Source organism: Protopterus annectens, chromosome 12.part0 (assembly GCF_019279795.1).
Source record: "Protopterus annectens isolate FY-2018-M chromosome 12.part0, PAN1.0, whole genome shotgun sequence".
NCBI classification, from domain to species: Eukaryota; Metazoa; Chordata; order Ceratodontiformes; family Protopteridae; genus Protopterus; species Protopterus annectens.
The window spans coordinates 112,689,554-112,713,563 of record NC_056746.1 but is presented as its reverse complement, the minus strand read 5'-3'; the positions used below and the strand labels follow the sequence as shown (position 1 = coordinate 112,713,563).

Sequence of the window (24,010 nt, the reverse complement as noted above, 5' to 3'; positions counted from 1 at the left end):
ATGCTGAAATTCCAGAATGCCGACAGCCATATGAATAACATTCAGAATCTCGACATTTCAAGTACATCCATAGGAAGGAAAATAAAATTTCCTTTAAACTGCCAGTTGGGGGGATCCACCCCCCTGCACCCCTAAACCCCCCGTAACTTTTATATACCAACTCCGAGATCGCACTACATTGCAGGAATGGAAATCTTTCCATTCCGCACTATAGTGAGATGTCGGTTTCACATTGTCACTATTCTGAATGTCGGCCATATAGCTGTTGGCATTGTGGAATGTCGGCATTTTGAATGGGACCCAAAATTATACATACTGCCTTGACCTCAATAAGACATTTGATACAATACTACACAATGGCATTGTTAACAAACATACAGAATTAAGCATATAACCCTATATAATGCCCAGGAGAGCCACCTGGCCCACAGATGGAACCCAGGAAGTTAGGATTGGTGAGTCCTCCTCCACAAAGAGGCCAGTCATCAGTAGAGTTCCTCAGGGCTCCATGCTTCCTGCAAGTAAAGGGCAATGTCAGAGCCCTCTGGATGACCAAGTTCACAAATGATTACAAACTAGAAGCAGTCATAGAATTCTCCAACAATGCAAATATCTTACAAGAGTGTCTAACACATGCAAATAACTGGTGCCAAGGCCATGGCTTAAAACTCCCTACCAAGAAATGCATTATACTGCCTTTTGGGAATTCAGCCACCACAAGAAACTACATCATCGATAAATCACCCCTAAGAGTTGACCTACTAGTCAGGGATCTAGGAACACATGTAGACAGCAACCTGGCCGTTGGCCAACATGTGTCCAAGGTACTAAGGAAATCCTTCTATATTGCTCAACTTATAAGTAAGGGTATGGCTTTTAGTTCCAGGGAAGTCATCGTGCCACTGTACTGGGCTCTCATTAGACCCATCCTTGAGTATAATGATCCCTTCAGTGTGTACCTGACCAGACACATTAGACCCATCATTGAGTATAATGACCCCTTCGGTGTGTACCTGACAAGACACATTAGACCCATCATTGAGTATAATGGCCCCTTCAGTGTGTACCTGACCAGACATATTAGACCCATCATTGAGTATAATGCCCCCTTCGGTGTGTACCTGACCAGACACATTAGACCCATCATTGAGTATAATGCCCTCTTCGGTGTGTACCTGACCAGACACATTAGACCCATCATTGAATATAATGCCCCATTCGGTGTGTACCTGACCAGACACATTAGACCCATCATTGAGTATAATGCCCCCTTTGGTGTGTACCTGACCAGACACATTCAGCAATTGTAATGTCCACAAAGCTTCCTTACAAAAAGAATACAAGACATAAACACAATGTTCTATGCTGATCTCCTCAAAGCCCCATCTCTATACTCAGTCTCCTACAGACTACTGAGAGGTGATCTGTGCTTGGCATACAAAGCAGCCCTGAACCCTGCAAGGAGGAACCTTTTGCATATCTACAAAACAAATAACATCAGAACTACTAGATCTAAAGACCTACATTTTACTTGCAAAATAAATAGGACCTGTTGGAGAGACAGACATGTATTTTGGAGAATTCCGTTTTTCTGGAACAGGATCCCTATCAATGTGTGAAACAAATTCCCTCCCACAACATGTGTAAGCATAACTTGGACCATTGGATTGTAAATCAAAAAATCACCCCTGGTGAATCATGTCATAACCAGCAACCATCCCTATGTGAACATCTAAAACATATAATTTGTGAGACACATTTGAAATGCACAGCTAGGCTTATAACAACGATAGCAGTCTTTAGCCTAGTATACATGTATGAACCTATGAACACATACACATGTATCCAGAAAGTTGCACACCAGTATATACACACACACACACACACACATACACACATACACACACACACACACACACACACACACACACACACACACACACACACATGTGCACACTGATTACAGCTTTTTGACTGTGCAATCCTCAGCTCTTTGACTGTAATTAAATGAATGAAAAAATGCATAAACAATAGCCAGAGTAATATATTTTAAATCAATGCATTCAGGCACATACATTGCAACCATTACAACTACAAACACACGTAACCATTTTACTGACAAGGGTACATCTGAAATGTCTTGCTGTCAGATATGAAAAAAGCAAACTATTACATTTTCTTTCCTTGACAAGCATACACACTTAGATACACTTACACACATGTGCACACATGCACACACACGCACACACACACACACACACACACACACACACACACACACACACACACACACACACACACACACACACACACACACACACACATTCTAGATGAGTGCATAGATTTCACAGTGGTTGTAAAGTCCATGTGTTCAACTGTCTGATAGCTGCTGGTACTGGTCAGTGCTGCTGTTTGTTTTGTTTTTTACACACTGGCTACCCTCTGCTTTATATAGTAAAGAAAAGGAAATAAAAATAGACAGGAGCAAAAAAGTGGTTATGTTTTTTAAAGTCTATGTTAGGCTCAGTGTTTGAATTTCAAGCTGTGTACAACTGTAATTGTTTTTTTTTTCCAGCATCATCTTGTAGATTGCTTCCCTGCATCAGAATGTTGATTGTCCAACCTGCATTTACAATGATGCAACTGCATTTCATAAGCTGACATGTATTAAGCTTTATTGAGATGTAGAAAAAATGTGTTAGTAGATATGAATATCAGCAGCTCATCTGTTACTTGGCTTTGGATTACATACTTGAATACCTACCTTTGCTGTCCTACTTCTGTCTGTAAACCAATTTCAGTTAAAGGGATATGGAAAGAAGTTCAGTCTGAACAAAAATGGTATTGTCAAAGTACAGGATGGCTATTTTCTTTGCAATATGGGACTATAGTGAGAGTGTTGAAAAGTTCCACTGAAAAGCACCCAGCAAGCAGTCAATGCACATCCCCTTTTCCCATTTTTGCTCATGGGATCAGGGTGTCACTTCAACGGTGACAGTCATCTAGAGCCAAGGTTTACACAGCCAGATGGCTAGCCCTGCCATGTTAGTTCATCTACACCACACCACACACACACACACACACACAGCTACGGCCAATTTATTGGCTAGTCTATCTACTGCATGTCTTTGGAATGTGGGGGGAAACCCATGCAAACATAGGGAGGACATGCAGACTCCACACAGAAGGCACCCCAGCCAAGAACTGAACCACTGAACTCTTGCTGTGAGGCTTCAAAGCTATCAGCTGTGGCACTGTGTCAGCAAGCAGTAATGGTTTTAAAAAAGGTGAAAAGCTGAGATCTTTTGGTATTTATACTGAGGTTAGAAATTCAGTGTGAAAAATTGAGGCATTTTTTCAAAATGAATCAGTGCCACTGTGACTGTGTCAAATCCAGCAACAGCCAACAGTATATGAGAAATGTCCAGAGAGAGATATCTGAAAAGGTATTTACAGATTCCTTTCCAGAAACAGCAATACATAAGCAGTAGTGTTCATCTAAGCTGAAAACATCCCAAGGAGCTGCCTGAAGGAACGTCTCCAATACTTCCTAGTGCATCACCAACAAATGTGCAAACCACCAACTAACCAAGTACTCCAAATCTGAAAAATTGTAAAGAAGACATAATTTTAGCCTCTAAGAAGGACTAAAATATAAATGTAAAACTATAATAAATGTACTGAAGCTGTGCTTATAAAGTCTTTTAAGCTTTGCATGATGCAGTGCAAATGAACAAACTGCAGAAATTCTGAAATGCATTTTTATGTTGAACAGATAAAAATGTGATGTCCTAAAATGCAGTCCTGAAAAGTGTAGTTTATTATCCGTTAACTATATTTATGTGCATAATAACTACCTGAAAACAAAGTGGGAAATCAGTAAATTTTGAAAAAGAGGGGTGTGACAGATTTGTATAGGATTTTTTTAAGATATTGGCCCCTCTAGCCTGTGTCAGTGCTCAGATTGTATACCATGACGTCAGAAGTCTGCATTTCTGTGTATGAGATACATACTGCTAAAGATGGCTACATACGATTAATGTCTTCCTCATTGTTTTGGTTATCTTGAATATTCAGACATTACTCTTACGACAACAGTTAGACTGACCTACAATTAAAAAGAACAGCTGAAAACAAACTTGAACGAATAAGGTTAATGAAGATGTAAAACATGCTATTATCACAGTTGATAAATGTATTTCTTGTAAATGGTGTCCACAGAGCCCTTAAATGATGTTCATGAGCTATCAGATGCTGCCACCTTTTGGTATTTTCAAGATTTGCTGCTTTTTGTTTTTGCACAAAGCCTCACTGGTTATTCCATATGTTTTGAAATGACACACTAAAAGAGGGAATCTGAAGCTATGCTTTATTGTTCGTAATGTGTTGGGGGAGCCTAGAAAGGATTACAGGGTCCTAATTATGCGACTGTTGTGAACTCCTTTTCCAGGAGAAGACACAAGGACAATGGCCTTGTGCAAGGCAATCTAATAGTGCCGTCTGCTGACACAAATATAGATCTCTTCAAGCGAATGCTGTTGCAGTGATCTATTTGTCCCATACACTAATTATTTTATCTGAAATACAACACTGTAACATTGGCTTTTGCATAAGTAGTTTACAAAGATACACGAAATGAAGAAAAAAAACTCTTATTACACCTTCAGTAACTGAATATAGCCTGTAGAGATTATTCAAGAAAGGTAGTGCACTGTAATAAATAGCAGGTACTTAAAAAACAATGAGAAGAAAACATGATTTAAAAGTCTAATTTACTTTGCAGCTGTAACAGACTGAGGTCACGACTCACTATGAAGGGTTTTACTAAACAAGAAGGTTTGATTTGCAATGACTGTAGTACAGCTTAAAACGAATTTTAAATGTGCATGTCTCCTGACCATGTCTGCAGTGAAGGGAGTTCAGGCTTTAGAAGAAAAGTGCCTTGTTTGAGTATGAGACTGGCTGTGTGATGTTTCGTATGCTCCCTAACAATAAACAATGGAAAAAATTAGATAGTTGTTTAACTTTCATTATATGTTGCAGCATTCAACATGAAGGTAAGCAACCGTTATTAAGTATGTCAGCATTCTGTGTCTTTATTTTATTTTGAAATACCATATCCTCACAAACCTGATTAAATCCTTAGAAAAGCAGGAGCTTCTGTCTGTATCCATTTCTTGTTCTGAATCACAGAGTGGGTACAAAACAATGAGAAACAGAACTTGCAAAGAAGCCCAACACATAATGCAACACTTTCACATGGCTGTGAGGCTTAATAGCTGGTTTCCAATAAAAATATAATTCAGTTTACAATAATAATTGTGTCTTTTGCTCAGTAAAGTATGCAAAAATACAGTACCCTGTTGACATAAAGGGAAAGTGTCCACTAGCTCTATGAGCAGCCTGGCTTAAGGAATGGGCATGAGTAATCCGAACGGTTGGGGGGGGGCAGGATGAAGCGCCTGCTGGTATGTCTGGGGGGGGCTCAACATTGTCTATACGAGTTCAGGTAGTGGTTTGTGGTTGAAAAGATATGCAGTGTAAGTATTACATACATGCATCTGTGTTAGAAGGCAGAGTACATACATGCATATGTGTTAGAGGGCAGTGTACATACATGTGTGTGTGTTAAACGGCAAAGTACATATATGCATGTGTGTTAGAGGGCAGACTATGTGTGTGTATGTGTGCGCGCGTGTGTGTGTGTGTGTGTGCACGTGCAAGCGTGTGTGTGTGTGTGTGTTAGATGGCAGAGTACATACATGTGTGTGTTAGAGGGAAGAGTACATACATGCATGTGTGTTAGAGGGCAGAGTACATACTTTTAGAGGGCAGAATACATAGATTTGTGTGTTAGAGGCCAGAATACATACAACCATGTGTGTTGAGGGCAGAGTACAAATGTGTGTGTTAGAGGGCAGAGTACATACAAGCATGTGCGTTAGAGGGCAGAGTACACGTGTGTGTTAGAGGGCAGAGTACATACAAGCATGTACATTATAGGGTAGGGTACATGCATGCATGTGTGTTAGAGGGCAGAGTACATATATGTGTGTTAGAGGGCAGAGTATATATGTGTGTGTGTGTGTGTGTGTTAGAGGGCAGAGTACACATATATGTGTTAGAGGGCAGAGTACATACATCTGTGTGTTAGAGGGCAGACTACATATGAGCATGTGTGTTAGAGGGCAGAGTGCATACATGCATGTGTGTTAGAGGGCAGAGTATAAATGTGTGTGTTAGAGAGCAGAGTATATATGTGTGTCTTAGAGGACAGAGTACATACAAGCATGTGTGTTAGAGGAGAAAATACATACAAGCATGTGTGTTAGAGAGCAGAGTATATACATGCACTTGTGTTAGAGGGCAGAGAACATACACGCATGTGTGTTAGAGGGCAGAGTACACGCATGTGTGTTAGAGGGCAGAGTACATGCATGTGTGTTAGAGGGTAGAGCACATACATGCATGTGTTTAAGAGGGCAGAGTACATATATGCATGTGTGTTAAAAGGCAAGTGCAAGCAGTTCAGCATCTTGTCTGTAAGTGCATAAACATGCCTGGTGTTCAGATAAAATCATTCAGTTAACCAGCTGAGTGAATTGCATATATCCTGGCCAAGAGTGAATCTAACATATAACATATAATGTATAACATATAATATATAATATACAATGTATAATATATATAATACATGGGCAGTTTACATTAGCTAGTCAGTCAGTATGATTTTAGATGATAGGAAGAAAACAAAGAACTTGCAAAAAACCCTTGTATGTGCAGAAAGAACATGAAAATGCCATGAAGACAGTGCCTGGAGGTTAGGACTGAAGCTCATGTCATGAAGGTGTGAAGCAGAGATTGCAACCACTGTATGTCACACCACTGAGCTAGGACATGTGGACAGTCACCCACAAGGATACTGTCCTTACATCCCTTAGACTATCACCAAGGAAAGTGGCTCCCTGCCCCTTTGCAGAAGAGGGTAGTTTGGAAAGATCTCCTTCTTGATGAATCGAGGGAGGTTCACTCACAAAGCTTACATCGGGAAATGGTTGCAAAGCAGCGTGTGGTAGGTGTCCTTGAATATTGCTTAGTAAATGGTTACAATTTAGCCTTAAGATGTAAATGAATAGGTCAGAGGTGGACAGTGGTAAGACATCAAAAAAAATAAATAACTGAAAGGAAAATATATAAAAATGAAGTAATATTTAGCAACCACTGAAGATACTGGAGATTTAATTGTTCTTTAGTGGCACTGAAGTTGCCCAGTTTTGAAATGAAACGTAAACGTAATTGTGGTATTAAGCCACGTTACTTTAGAAGTCTCTTAAAAGAAAACAGTGGCTTACAGATTTTAGTCCTTCTTCTGAGGCTAAAGTCTCCAATACGTCCTGCAGGATCCAGCCTGTATGTGTCTCTCTCTTTAGCAGTAACTGTTCATAGGTCTTTCCACAGTCATGCCATCAGGGTCTTCCTTACAGAGGAGTGGATTCATGGACCTGTAATATTATGCCAAATGACTCAGACAAAGGTAAGAGTAAAGGTACTGATATTCTTTAGCTGATGAAGTACTGGAGTTGGAGATTGTTCATTCACCATTTGTAAAACTTTCTTAGATATCCCTGTTTTGGGAAATGATAAACTAGATGCAGTTTCCTGCACTGAACTGATGCTAAGTTTGTAGAACACTGACATTTTTACTGATATATACAATTGCCTCCTTCGACTTTCTAATTTTGGGCCTTCCAGATCTTTCTGTTCTCCCTGTTTTCACTGCTTCTTGCTTAGTTTTCAATATATAATTCTTATGCACATAACTCTCTTAAGTATTTCTTCAAAGATTTTAATCACTTCTTTAATTAAAAAGAAAGTGTCTTTAGTTATCCAGTAGCAACCATGCATTTTAACTCTTTTTTTTTTTATTTTTTTGTTTCCCAAAATGTTTAATCATTTCCGATTTAACTAGGAAGAAAGTGTCCCTAATCATCTTAATTTAATAGTGGATATTGTAAGCATTTCTCAGTTATCTAAGAAAAATGTACCTTTAATGCAGTAATGTTTTTACCTTTTGTAGCCTGCATCTTCTGTAATGTGTACCACCAGTTTGTTCTTCCAAAAATTGTTTGCTCTAACTGTAACATTTAACACTAATCTGTCTACCACAAATTGTATGCTCTAATTGTATAATTCTTGTAAAATATTGCAAAAAAGTATGTAAAACATATTGTAACTTGTTTGGAGCTTTTCTCCCCAGGACTCCATTGAAAATGGGTTCATCTTGGCCCAGTGGACTATCCTGGTAAACCAACTACAAATAAATAAATAATGTTAGTAAACTTTAAGCACATTTTACAAAATTCATGTTTTGCTGAGAAGCTTCTTGAATTCATTAGATATTCTGAAACTGACAAAACAAAGGCTGCTGATCCCAGAACTGACATGTATGGCCCACACAAAGGGGGCTGATCCCAGAACTGACATGTATGGCCCACAGAAAGGGTGCTGATCCCAGAGCTGACATGTATGGCCCACACAAAGGGTGCTGATCCCAGAGCTGACATGTATGGCCCACACAATGGGTGCTGATCCCAGAGCTGACATGTATGGCCCACACAAAGGGTGCTGATCCCAGAGCTGACATGTATGGCCCACACAAAGGGTGCTGATCCCAGAGCTGACATGTATGGCCCACACAAAGGGTGCTGATCCCAGAGCTGACATGTATGGCCCACACAAAGGGTGCTGATCCCAGAACTGACATGTATGGCCCACAGAAAGGGTGCTGATCCCAGAGCTGACATGTATGGCCCACACAAAGGGTGCTGATCCCAGAACTGACATGTATGGCCAACACAAAAGGTGCTGATCCCAGAGCTGACATGTATGGCCCACAGAAAGGGTGCTGATCCCAGAGCTGACATGTATGGCCCACAGAAAGGGTGCTGATCCCAGAGCTGATATGTATGGCCCACACAAAGGGTGTTGATCCCAGAGTTGACATGTATGGCCCACACAAAGGGTGCTGATCCCAGAGCTGACATGTATGTCCCACACAAAGGGTGCTGATCCCAGAGCTGACATGTATGGCCCACACAAAGGGTGCTGATCCCAGAGCTGACATGTATGGCCCACACAAAGGGGGCTGATCCCAGAGCTGACATGTATGGCCCAAAGAAAGGGTGCTGATCCCAGAGCTGACATGTATGGCCCACAGAAAGGGTGCTGATCCCAGAGCTGACATGTATGGCCCACACAAAGGGTGCTGATCCCAGAGCTGACATGTATGGCCCACACAAAGGGGGCTGATCCCAGAACTGACATGTATGGCCCACACAAAGGGTGCTGATCCCAGAACTGACATGTATGGCCCACACAAAGGGTGCTGATCCCAGAGCTGACATGTATGGCCCACACAAAGGGTGCTGATCCCAGAGCTGACATGTATGGCCCACACAAAGGGTGCCGATCCCAGAGCTGACATGTATGGCCCACACAAAGGGTGCTGATCCCAGAACTGACATGTATGGCCCACAGAAAGGGTGCTGATCCCAGAGCTGACATGTATGGCCCACACAAAGGGTGCTGATCCCAGAACTGATATGTATGGCCAACACAAAAGGTGCTGATCCCAGAGCTGACATGTATGGCCCACAGAAAGGGTGCTGATCCCAGAGCTGACATGTATGGCCCACAGAAAGGGTGCTGATCCCAGAGCTGATATGTATGGCCCACACAAAGGGTGTTGATCCCAGAGTTGACATGTATGGCCCACACAAAGGGTGCTGATCCCAGAGCTGACATGTATGTCCCACACAAAGGGTGCTGATCCCAGAGCTGACATGTATGGCCCACACAAAGGGTGCTGATCCCAGAGCTGACATGTTTGGCCCACACAAAGGGGTCTGATCCCAGAGCTGACATGTATAGCCCACACAAAGAGTGCTGATCCCAGAGCTGCCATGTATGGCCCACACATTGGGTGCTGATCCCATAACTGACATGTATGGTTCACACAAAGGGTGCTGATCCCAGAGCTGACATGTATGGCCCACCACTAGCTGCATTCCTTATTTCTGAACTGACATGCATGGCCCACCACTAGCTGCGTGTCTTATTTCTGACATCCCAGAGCTGACATGTATGGCCCACCACTAGCTGCGTTCCTTATTTCTGACATCCCAGAGCTGACATGTATGGCCCACCACTAGCTGTGTTACTTATTTCTGACATCCCAGAGCTGACATGTATGGCCCACCACTAGCTGTGTTCCTTATTTCTGACTTCCCAGAGCTGACATGTATGGCCCACCACTAGCTGCATTCCTTATTTCTGAACTGACATGTATGGCCCACCACTAGCTGCGTTCCTTATTTCTGAACTGACATGTATGGCCCACCACTAGCTGTGTTCCTTATTTCTGAACTGACATGTATGGCCCACCACTAGCTGCGTTCCTTTTTTCTGAACTGACATGCATGGCCCACCACTAGCTGCATTCCTTATTTCTGAACTGACATGTATGGCCCACCACTAGCTGCGTTCCTTATTTCTGAACTGACATGTATGGCCCACCACTAGCTGCGTTCCTCATTTCTGAACTGACATGTATGGCCCACCACTAGCTGCGTTCCTTATTTCTGAACTGACATGTATGGCCCACCACTAGCTGCGTTCCTTATGTCTGACATTATCACTGTCCTGGGCAACTTTCCAGTGAAGTGGAGCCCTAGGAACATGACTTCAGGGTACTCCACCTTACTGCCCAGTGATGCTCCCTGCACCCTAACATTTTGTCAAACTTAGTGTTATCTCTACTCTTCCCATAAGTTCCCTTTCCACCCCTGTAGTGCCCTAAAACTGGCCTCCACAAACCATTCAGATACATTGTTTAGGTTTTTACATACTTCTTGCTACTTTTTAAGTTTTCTTTCTATCCACTCAGCACACCCTGACTTGTGAAGACTACATTGTATCCATACAGGAAATAATAGCTGTGGGGTTCTTTATGCTCTGAAGTACCATTTAGAGCTTTTTTTTTACAACCTTTTAATCTGCTCATGGCCTGAACACATCATGATTAAAGAAGAAATCCAGTCTTTTCTGCCAAGAAATAAATTAGCTATGCTTAAAGTTTAATATTCAAAGCTAACAAAATAGTACTTCCTAGTAAACTGAGAAGACAAATTCTTGTGAGAATACATTAATCATATCTAGGAATAAGTACTTCTTACCCACCAAAATCTAGTCCCCTGTGTGTATCCCTCTTCTATGTACCACTCTGATGTCAAATTGGGATGAAAGAGAACAAACAAATGACCAAACATTTCAATACAGACAACATATCTCTGAACCTGTACCACCCAAAAGATTGCCACCTGCATCCACATCTAATATTTGATTATGAGGAAAGTCAAAAACAAATAATGATAACAGTAATGTATTTCAACTTGCTGCTTATAGACAGTGTACTGCCCCTAAACGAGCTATAGCAAGGTTTTCAGGCTTAATTTGGCAGTTGGTACAGAGAACTAAGGATATAAGCTGTTAATGAGCTAATTCCTGTGGTATATAGCAGATTTATTGGCCTTTATTTGCCTACTTTGTGACCTTGAGCAAGTCACTTAACCAGGCAGTGCTTTGCTGCAATTGCAAATTTGGAGTAGGCCCCTTAGTACTCTCCTGGAATAAATGCCTAGTGACTACATATGAGCCTATTATTTGGGAGAAGGGTAGAGAAATAATGACCATACACTGCATATCTCCCATGATATATCAACTTTCTGTATTTCCTATAAGGTTGGATCATAAAGAAAGTTAAATAAATGAGTACACTTTTCTTGGCCACCACACATGCTATAGTGACCTTCTGCACATGTCTGAGTAGGGCTGGTTTTAGATTCGGTGTGGTACGGGGCAGAGTTTGAACATGGGACCCCTAATAATGCTAATCTAAAATCAATTTATACTCATGAGGTCTCAAGACCCGAGAAACTCAGATGCTACAAATGTTCCATGATGCATGTTATGCCTTGTATTTGAAAGATATTTATTGATTTTTTTTTCTGTTTTTTTTTACTGCTGCCTAGATGTATGTATGTGCTCCCCGGTGCTCTAAGTGTCCACAGATGAAATTGATGAGTTTATTTTTCACACACACAAACATACACAATCTCTCTCTCACACGCGCGCACACACACACACACACACACACACACACACACACACACACACTTACACACCTTCTTTTTCTGTCAAACTGTCTGCTTCCTCCCATCCTGAATCTGTAAGGCAGTGATAAACTCAGACCACAACAATGGAATGTGACATTGCAGAGAGACACCTGGATTTCTTTTGCATAGAGAGAGTTCTAACTAATAGATGGTACAGGACCTTTCAGATGGTTATTTGGACATGAAGAAGCTCTAGTGCCTCACATTGCTTTACCAGCCTTGATGTGAGTCTCTTCTGGATGTGGATTGAAACAATTCCACATTTTCCCTTTTTGCACAGTAGGTGGTCTAAACTTGTGGAAGGTGTTGTAGCCCTGCACAGCTGGAGTGATCTCCACTATTTTAAAACATATCTCAGTCACTACACAGATCCCAATGTCTTCCAGGGTGAGAAGCGCTTGAAGTTTTATGAGGCAAAAATCTGGACTTTCTGTGAAAAATCTGAACATTTGAGAGGTATGATGCCAAATGTCATACTTATGTCATCTGAAAAAATTTTAACCATTTGAAAATGTTTTTTTCACTTTCTTGTCTGATGAGCTATACAGGTTAAAGCATCCAGAAAAAAGGAAACAAGTTGTAATTTGGCAATGTTTTCCAGAGTAAAGTTGTAGCCATAACCTAATTTAAGTAAACAATTTAATAGGTTAAGGACAAGACAAAATTTGCAGTGGTGACAAAGTGTCACCCTCTGTTTGGAGTTTTCTCTCTGGGGCAGTAATTTGTTCTTTTGTCATGATTTGGTTCTGAAGTGATTGTTATGTAATTTGTCAATGAGTGGTGGATTTAAACCTGTAACTATTCTTTGATCTATGGATGAATAATGCTGTCAAATGCTTTTCTTGTAATCTCTCTATGCCATACTTAAGTTATATTACTTTTGACATCTCTCAGTTATGACTTTATTTTATAACAGATTATCTTTCCTCCATATAGGTTTATTTTATTAACTTTGTATTCAATTGTCATAAATTATTTGTTTTCTAAATGATTGTAAACCATGTCTGCATCAGTTCTGGTATGCAATTTGTATGTTGTCAGTAGGTAAGTTATACTGGTCTATAGCAGAAGCATAGCTAGGGTGGGGCAAAAGGAACAGCCAGCCTCGGCAGAAAGTGCTACAAGGTAGAATCAGCAGATCCCAATCTATCTTTAGTGTGTTACCGACATACAGAAATTTTTGTCGCTATTGCATTTGTGGTCATAACTGAAGCACTTAGTGCACCATGTGCGACATAAACAGTAGCAACTGCTTGCTCCAAGTGAAGCACAGCTGTAAATGCAACAAGTGGCAATGCTACATTTAAAAATCACAGACAGGAAGTGCTTTAGGCCTTCAGCCTTGATTGCAAACACAGAATATGCATGCAAAGGTATTTGTCAAATACTTGTGTTTAAAATGTATCCACAGTGTGCCCTACTGGAAGGGAACATAAATGTGCATGTACTATTGTAACTGTTTAAATGTATATATTTTAAAAATGGAAACTGGAATACAGGAGATTAACTTCAGTCCAGCAAACCTCGGAAGAATGACTGAAATTAAATTATTTTATGGCTAGGCCATAAAAGATGGTATCTTTCAGTTTTCAATGCAGCAAGAGCCACAATGTCTGTACTAGGAAACTTTCTGTATTGTCTTTAGGATGAACTAGTTACTAGTCTTGAAAGTATGAAGGAATGCAGTTGTTTTATGACTTCCAGTTTCTGCCAGAGATCTGAGGAGAAGTCCTTGTCTGCATATTTTTACAGGAAGATGCTAAATACTGTCAACTTCATCAGTGGTTGCTTGGCCTGGGAACTAGGAGTTAGATGACAAGAAATTGTCATTCTGCAAGATATCCCAGAAGCAATATTTTAGATATTAATTTGAGAAGTCTCTTAGTGAGACTGAGCATTCTGTATTCTGTCTTGGACCTGACAACAAGAGGACCCATTGACCACACAATTGTCTTGCTTTAATAGTAAGTTAATAGGAATAGTATAATTATGTTAGATACAGTCAGGAATATATTAAAGTTTAGTTTAGATATTTTTTCTTATTTATTTCAGACTGTCCTGCAATGTTGTTTTTAATATTTCCTGTGGTTTTGAACTCTGATGTCACATGTGAATATATATTTACTACTGTCTTGTTCTTTTATAATTTATTATTAAATATATTTAAACCTTCCTTTGTGGCTTATCTGTGTTGAGATATTTACATTTTGATAGTACTTGCATATTTATTTGGTGACACCAGGTGGGCCACTCCTAATAGCCTTGCTCTTGGCCAAACTACCATTTGTATTGATAGTAACATTACACAGTAAGATTGGACACCCTTTGCTGAGGACCTTAAAGTAGCTGATAAAGGGTTCTGTTGGCAGTGATAACTACCTTATAGTCTGGGCAGAAGGAAGCATAGTTAGTAAACCTGTGCCAGCCTTTCCCAGGTGTGTGTGTATGTGTGTGTGTGCGTGTGTGCGTGTGTGTGTGTAAATCAAACCTCAGAGTGTGTGTGTGTGTGAGTGTGTGTGTGTGTGTGTGTCAGCTACTTGGGCAGGGACACAAAGCACTGGTTGGACAGAGAGGGTGCTGGAGGTCTTGGCTTGGTCATTCATCTGAGATCTCAACTGTATAGCTGTGCCAATGGGAGTCTTATTGGGGATCTGCAGAAAGAGTGAGAAACCAGCCCCGGACTGATTGTGGTCTCTGTGTGCTTGCAAGGGAAATTGCACTTGATGCAGAGCACCACATCTGGAAATACTGTGTGTGTGATTGTTACCCTCCCAGTGAACATTCTCCCATTGCTGACAGTTGTGAGGATTGAGGCTTCTTGATTACTGGTCCAGTGGGTGTGGGTGGTCATCACATATGGTGCCACACCATTGACATCAGCTGATCTCACCCCTAACTTCTTATGACCATGGCAGCTGCACATTTGCCCCACCCTAGCTCCACTTCTGTTTCATAGATCTTAGGGTGGTTTGCAGGTTTGTTTTTCATAGGTTCATAGGTTCATAGATTAGTACTAAGCTAACTGCCCATGTGAGCCATTGTAAGCCTAGCCAATTATCCCTTGTGAGAGTCAAACCCTGCACCTTGTGTTTGTAAGGCAAACACCTTAACCATTAGTCCACCCTTCCAACCCTAAGATGGATTATAGTGTTTCCTGTTGTTAATCAGGTTGCTGTCAATTTAGGATGTCCGTATAAGTAATGTTTACTCAAGGCCAAATTATGGTGCAAAGAAGGCTAGAAAACCCAGTGCAAGAAAATGTTATTAGCTAAGTGGAAGAGGTTCTCTGCTTGGTGTATCAACAGATACACAGAACCAACATCTACCTCTTTTCTTTTTATCCTGGAATACCTTTCAGAGCTGTTTGCTCAGGGTTTTATATAGGCCTCCATTAAAGTCCACTTGTCTGCTGTCTTAGCTTTGTTTCCCATGAACCCCCTATCCCCTCTTTCACAACCAGCAGGCTACTTATCATAGAGGCCTTCTGCATCAAACCCTACCAGAGGATGGATGTAACTGTTGTCATATAGAAACTCCCTTCTTTTGAGCCTGATGGCTTGGCTGCCATGAAAGTCATTTTCTGGTAAAACACTGTTCTTAATAGCCGTTACCTCTTACAAAAGAATTCACTGCTATATATCTAACAGGACAGTTTTACAGTTATAAGCCCTGATGGGTAAGAAACAATATACTCTATTCTCTGAGGACAGGGTGTCTATCTAGATCAATCCTTCTCCATGCCAAAGGAGGTCTTAGAACTGACAGAAAGACAGTCGCTTTCTTTTATTATCAAAATCCCTTGGAATAAATGGGAGACCAGCTTACAAAGGATAGCCATGTATAGACAACTCAGGTATTATAGCAATAGAACCAGGTGTTTTGGGCCATGGGACCACAAATTTGTTTTCTTTTTATATGGAAGGAAAGATGATAATTTTCAACACAAATTCTTTCCAAATGAGTGGCTAAGTGCACAACTGTTTTGTTAAAAAGTATCACAGGAAAGTACGTGAGGTCCATGTAAGGGAGCATTTAGTTTGGTTGAGTCTGGTAATATCAAGCTTTCACTAATCATGTTAGATTATCCAGATTCACTGTAATCACACGTTGTAATAACTGTACTTCTTTAGCAATCACAGAACTTCAAGGGTAATGAAGCTACTCCTTAACCTTTGTTGTGTAAGTTCAGATTTAATTTGTATAGTATAACAGGGGTAGGGGATGCATTACTTAATTTTATTTTAGTTGTTTAAGTCAACTGTTTGCAGTGTTGATGTTATAGCAGTGATGCTATGTGCAGCAATATTTTTGTCTTTAATTAATAACCTCTAATCCTATGAGAGAGCTCATTCCACCAAGGCAGTGGCTGCGACTGCATCCTTTGTTATAACTGTTTTGTGCATAGCCTTTGTGATACAATTGGACCACTAGCCGCACCATTTTCCATCTTTACAAATAGGATAGACAACCTGTCCACTCATATGTTCATTGGTGATTACTAGGTTAACAACCCCAGGAGGCCTTTTTAAAGCTAACCATGCTTCATATTAATGCCATAATGCTACTTCTGAGTCTGGGGTCACCATTCTTTTCCATCTGTTTTAGTACCTTACAATGTATTAAAATGTTCTGGAGTAATGATCTGTACAGTGATTATAATACAGATTTTTTACCCTAATTAACCAAAGGTGTTTAAATAAGATAATTTGAGCCATAGCTCGATCATCTGACACCCTGAGCAGTTCCCAAACTGGTGTCTCTATCAACTTAAAAATGAGGACCAAAGAAATGAGCTTACAGATTTTAAACTGTAGAAAAGAGATTTGATTTGATTGGGGGATGTCTGACTAATCTAGAATTCACATAGAAGAACTGACCACTGTCATGTTTTAGGAATATTACAGACGCAGCAATCCTGACCTATGTCATTGGCTAATGCCATGTTTAGGAATGTTACAGAAGCAGCAGTCTTGACCTCTGTCATTGGCCAATGCCATGTTTTAGGAATGTTATAGAAGCAGCAGTCCTCCTACTTAAATACCTAAGGTTATGCTAAGTATCCTCTGCTTTCTAAGACTTCCTGATTAGTTTAATTTTTGCAGCTCTTCACAAGTGATAGATAATATATGCTGTCCACAAATATTTATTAAAACCTCCAACTACAGACTTGGCTATACTGGTGACAAGGTACAATATTTAATCTACATGTGCCAGCACCTTGGAATGTTTTACTTGCTAAGATCCAGTCACTTTCAAGGTTGTCATTCAAAGAGTCCAGTATGCCAGACTCAATACCTAAGCTGCAGTACCAATTTTAAGATGGAAGTCTGCCACTGCTGATGATAAGCTCTGTAATTGTCTTAGCTCCTTAACATTTTACAGCTGATGTTTTTTAAATTAGTGTTGTTCTCTATGTGCATGTCTCACCTATAAAAGGAACAGTTTTTTTGATTGCAGCTTCCTTATTTCTAAGATTATAACAGTTACCACAAATGAAATAAATAAAACACAATGAATGATCCATTTTATGTTTTCTAAACAAACTTGAGCTTAACCGTTATGTATGTTTTAAAATATCTTATTAACAAATCATTTTCCCACAGAGAAGTCACCTACAGGTTGAGGTACATTATTTATTTATTTTTTCTGTTTTGTGTTTGTTAATCTTTAGTCTTCTCTAGTATTAGAAGTCCCCCAGTATGTTAACAAGAGGATAACCCGACCAGTGCAAGTTGTTTTCTACGTTTCTAATGGGAAAAGGAAGAGGAGTCCAACACAGTGCTTCAAATATCTACCTGGTAAGTGTAGTGGAATGAGGAGGAATCACTTTCAGGTTTCTTTTCAGACACTGAAAACTAACAGACGTTATGTGCTACACTGCTATGTACATCAACAGAAAACTGACAGAAGTTATGTGCTCACTGTAATGTTAGATTGTGATGAGGAAGTCCATCTTTATTAACCAACAGAACTAAAGGTGGCAGCTCTTGGGCAGCACAGCATTTAAAACTTCCTCAGGTTACTTGTCTCTTTCACTTTACCCATAATGCTCTGCAGATTGATGTCCTTTACAGATCTCAGTTAGGTTACTATAAGGTCGAACACAAACAGCAACTCAAATACATCAAGCCCTTCTACAAGTTATCCACCCTGAGTCAGGTGGGTATGTTAATGAGGATGGACCTGCTCATCCAGATCTAATGTTAGATACAACATGATGTCACATATGAAAGTTATGTACTTACCCTATTTCCTCACCCAGAGAATCCATGGCCTCAAACATTTACCCTACATAACCCTGTCCCTCTACTCAGTCTCCTACAGGATCCTCAGAGGTGACCTCTGTCTGGCATAAAAAGCAATCTCAGACCCTACCCTGATGGGACTGCTGCATATTTGCAAGTCAAGCTCCACTTGAGTAACCCATATGCGAGACCTCAACCTGGTCTGTGACATCATTAGGACTTGTTTGCGGGACAGATTTGTGTCCCAGAGACTCCCCCTTTTGTGGAATAGACTCCCTCTCCACATAAAGCAGAGTACCTCATTAAACCTTTTTAAGTGCAACCTGGATAACTGGATGGAGAAAACAAATTACAGCCCTGGGATTCTGCCTATGTCCCTGCTGGACAGTGGCATAGGCTGCTGACTTGTTGAAACATGGGCTAAATTCTTGGCTAGGCTTGTAAGAGCCTCAGGGCTAATAGCCTAGTAACTTCCTATGATCCTATGAGACAAAGTTGCCCATTACATTATCATCATTTAAGATTCGATGCCCATTACATTTACATCGTTTTAAGATTCGATGCCCATTACATTATCATCATTTAAGATTCAATGCCCATTACATTATCATTGTTTAAGACTCTAGTGCTTATCCTCCCGGTGATCCATCTACTGTCAGCATATCTCTAATGACTGTGGCTCTGAAGACCTAGATGTAGTGATGACCTTCAGCTAGCAGTCTTGCAGATGTATTCAGTGAAGCCTGTGCAGTAGCTGTACAAATATCATCTGTGATGGTATTTCTTAGAAAGGCTTGAGAGGTAGCTACTGCCCTAGTGGCCTGATGTGCTGATACAGAAGGTAAAGGTTTACTGTATTTTTGATGAAAGAACTTTATGCAGTCTGACAACCACCTGCACAATGTGGTTTTGTAAATGCTGTAGCCTAATTTCTTTATGGAAATTAAAATAAGAGCTGTGACTCATTTCTAATAGATTTAATACTGTTCAAGTAAAATCGGAGTCACCTATGAACATCCACATACTGCAGCAAATACTCTCCTTTGTTATGAAAACAGGCGAATTTATGCACTGACCAATGAAGGTAGCTTCTGTAGTTAATTTGGCTGTAAATCATGACTTATTTTGCAAGGGCACTCTATAGGTTCAAAGGTTCATAGGAGGTTACTAGGCTATCAGCCCTAGAGTCTTTATAAGCCTAGCCATGTTATACCTTTGTTCCCTTATTGACCAAGTTGCATGGTCTATATTTGCAGTGCGAGTCTGTGACCCAGCACCAACTGCCCTTATCAAAGAGGGACATAGGTGACAACCCCGGGGTAAATTTACACTCTGCCATCCAGTTGTCTAAGTTACACTTAAATATGGTCATTGAGGAGCTGTGTTTTATGTGAACTGGGCGTTTGCTACAGAGGAGTGGCAATCTCTGAGAGACATATCTGTCTCGCCAGCATTTCTTGTTAATATTGCAGGGTAGGTTAAGATCCCTAGACCGACTAAATCTTGTCCCATTTGACTTATGGATATGAAGCATTTCCATTAGGGCATGGTCGAAGACTGCTTTGTATACCAGGCACAAGTTGCCTCTCAACAGCCTATAAGATACAGAGTACAGTGACAGGGCCTTCAGTCTCTCCATGTAGGTCATGTGTTGGTAGCCCTGAATTTTCTTGGTAAGAAACCTCTGAGGTCTCTCCAACTGCTGCAGGTGTCTGGTGAGGTACATACGGAAGGGAGTGTTGTACTCTATTAGTGATCCAATGAGGGATGAGTACAGGGGAGTTATAACATCCCAAGCTCTGGATGCAATACGCTTACTTATGAGTTGTGCAGTGAAGAAGGTCCTCCTTACCCCTGTAGATGCATGGTGATCAAAGTTAAGGTCGCTAGCAATCTGTGTTCCCAAATCTGTCGCCATAGAGTTTGAGCTAAGGGGGGTATTTTCAATATTATAATTTGCAGGGACTTCCCCTTTGCTGAAAGGGATGATAATGCATTTTTTTCATTTAGTTTAAGTCCATGACTTTGGCACCAATAATTTGTCTGTGTAAGCCCTTTTTGTAGTATATCAACATGACTGGGGGACTCAATAATTGCACCCAGTTTGCAGTTATTGGCAAACTTAGTAAGCCACAGGCTATCTTCACCTAGACTTCTGAGAAATAGATTGCAAACAGTAGAGGTCCCAGCACAGATCCTTGTAGTACGCTGCTAGTAACAGGTCTGCTGGTAGAGGTAGAATCCTCAACTTTGTATGCTTTCTGTCGGTGAGCCATTGGCTACACATCTAGTGACATATGGGTTAATTCCCAGCTTGGTGAGTTTCTCAATGATGCCTGAGAGGGGGATTGTGTCAAAAGCCTCGGCTAAGTCAAGATAGGCTGTAGGTACTGTTTTGCCTTTATCCAGGGCTTTGGTGACATTCTCAGAGAAGTTCACCGGGTTTAATAGGCCTGCTCTACCCTTAACACAGCCCAATTGAGTCAGGTCAAGGTTTGAAGGTCACAATGTCTTTGCTGATAAGGTCCATGATGATTCTCTCCATGGCCTTGCAGATAAGGCTGGTTGGGCTTATGGGCCTATAGTTCCCAGGGTCGGTTTATGGACCCCCTTTGTGCAAGGGAATTAATGTTGCTGTTTTTTACTCTGCTGGGACAAAGTTAGTACTTACACTGTGGTTGAAGAGAGTGCCAAGTGGTTCTGCTAGGTCCTATTTTACACCATTTAGTAGGCAGCCTTGGATGTTATCCAGTCCCAAAGAGGCTGTGCTTTTGGCCATAGAGAGTGTGGTTATGACCTGCTCTTTGGAGATACTAGGTAGAGGACTGGTGACAGGTATGCTTTGGGGTATGTCTGGTGGAGACAAGAGGGTAAAGTTTGCACCAAATCTGTCTGCTAGCAGGTTGGCAATGTCCTCAGGGTCAGTATAAATGGTACCATCCACTAATAGTTCTGCACAAAGCTGAGCCTTGCCTTTTAGATTTCTGATGTAGAGAAAGAATGCCTTGTGATTATCCTTAGCAAGAGATGTTAGTTTAGGTTTGTAATTGGCTTTAGAGGTCTTTAAAGATATCTAATTTGCTTGTTCAAGCTGTGGAGGGTGTCCTTCCTCTTTTAAGTCAGTTTCCTCTTGTTCTTAGACATTAGTTTCTTCCAGTTGTATACGCTGTTTATGCTTGATGTCCAAGTGGCTTGTTGTTTTTTTTTGTGATGACCTTGTTTTCATCCATTCAGGTACAGCTGAGTCTATACATTTGCATAGGTGTTTGTACAGGGCATTTGTATACACCTCTATATAGGAGTTGTTGTTAACAGTGGTAGCAGGAGCTTTGAATCTATTTATGCCATCACTTAGGAGGCTATAGTTTGCTTTTGAGAAAATTTTCCTCCCTTTTACACGGCTTACAATTCAAAAATTTTTCTGGCAGTGGTAATGTTCAGCAGAAAGAGTTTTCCAAGATACATTTAAATACATAATGGCAGGATGTTCAGCTGGAGGAAGAGTCATCAATTTTAAAAGAAAGTCTATAAGTATGAAGAAGGAACACGATCCTTGTCTGGAGGTTACCATGGTATCTTCAGTGGAATCCATGAGGTCCACCTAAGCATGACAGCAAATGGCTACAGGGATACCTGCTGTCCTTGGTGCACAATCTGCAGAATTATGGGTTAAATACATAAAAAGATTATGATGGTTGCCATTTGAGTCTGCCATTTGCACATAAAATATTGATCTGGCAAACCTACAAGTATTTGGTTCATGATTGATTCACTTCACTGGCCAGTTCTTGCTGCGAGGACAACATGTGACGTTAGCAAAGCCCTTATAGTAAAAAAAAGTTTTAAAACCACTTCCCAAAACTGTCCATGGTATGAAATTATTATTTCATGGATGGACAATCAGACTACACAACAAAAGACTCTATTTTAGGTGTCTCTGTCCAGTAATTCCAGTCTTTTGGAGGCTGGAAAATCTTATGTGTCCTCTTTACTAGTGCAACAACATCAGGTTTTCAGATAAAGAAGTAGTCTCAGAAATGCCAATAAACATTTTTTTTTCAGTACTAGATGCATATCGGGGTTTCTGCAGACAAAGTTTGATAAATAAAGCCCCAGCCTGCATAAATTTAATACACTTCTTTGAAGAATTATGCTATAAACAAGAAAAGTGTTTGGAATTCATATGACTCTAATTAGAGGTACTCCAACATTAAAATGTTATGATGTGATTAAGATGTCAGTCATAGTGGTACAGCTGTAGCAGGGCTAACCACCCAGTGTTGTGAACATTCACTCTAGATCATGGTCACTGTTGATGGGACTCACTGACCCGATGTGTAAAAATAGGATAAAGGGAGTTATGGGTGGATGGACAGTGGTATAGGAGGTGGGGTCCTACAGGAGAACAGAACAGTTTCATATGAGCCAGTTGCGTTTACATATGAACAGGAGAAATATGCTCACATAGAAAAGGAATGGATAGCAATAGTACATAAATACAAGAAATCCCTTAAATATATCTGTGGCAAAGATGGTCAGGTAGAAACAGACCATAAACCTTTGTAAAGTTTATTCAAAAATCCTCTGTACAAGGTACTTTAAAAATTGTAAAGTGCATTTTTTATCACACAAATATGAACTGAAAGTAAAATACAGACCAGGCAAGGAGCTATACATAGCAAACAAATAAAGTTGGCATTTTCTTTCTGGTACACAAATAGTTTCAAGAAAAACTAGAGACTGTGATTAAACTTTATTTACCAATAATAGAAGAAAAATAAAATCATTTCAGATATGTACTTGTTTGACTCAGAAGTGCAACTACTAAAAAGCATTCCAATAAAATAATACCTTAGCAAAAGATATCAGCAAAGAAAAATGCAGTTATAGAGACTCCCACCAGGAGGATTTAGTCTTGGATGGTTTGGAACATCAGAGAGGGAGGGTGATCTGAGGTTCCCCTCCTAGCTAGACCACAAGTCTCCTAGGCCCATAGAAGATAGCAGTTGAGGTCCTTTTCAGAAATCTGTGGGATTGGGAGTATACTACCCACTCAGGAGGCTTAGGGGAGACACCTCTTGTTGCTGCTGGCAGGCATGGTCTGAGGGCCTCATCTAACCATTCATTCTCATGTAGGCTGCCTATCTTTGTCAGATGATGCATGACCTTGAGACCTAAAGGCTGACAACCTTCTGATTTCACCCAGAATCATGGAAATTACCAAGGCTAAGGTTAAGCAAAACTGTCTTTATCCAGACTTCCAGCAAGAAGTGGACTTCTGAGAGGTTACTTCAAGGCCTCTCCTACATAAGCCTCAGGTATCCTAGGCTTGCAGATGATGGTAGTCAAGATCCCTTCTGGACTTCCACTGGGTCATGGAGTCACTACTTTTTAGGTTAATGGAAGGCACTCCTACTATGTGCAGGCATAGCTAGGCGGTCCACTTAAACATTCTTTTTCCTGAAGACTGACTATTCATGTCAGTAACCGTCTCTGAGTTCCTAACACACTTCAACATCTCCCACACATGCC

General features: G+C 40.6%; 1 protein-coding gene across 1 annotated transcript in view; it reads left to right on the top strand.

The window, feature by feature from the left end:
• NFATC4 (nuclear factor of activated T cells 4) overlaps nt 1-24,010 on the top strand; it is a 2,196,128-nt gene that overhangs the window by 2,116,021 nt on the left and 56,097 nt on the right. The window contains exon 8 of the mRNA XM_044089135.1: nt 17,905-18,031. Within this exon, the coding sequence (XP_043945070.1) occupies nt 17,905-18,031 (127 nt within the window). The remainder of the gene's footprint in view (nt 1-17,904; nt 18,032-24,010) is intronic.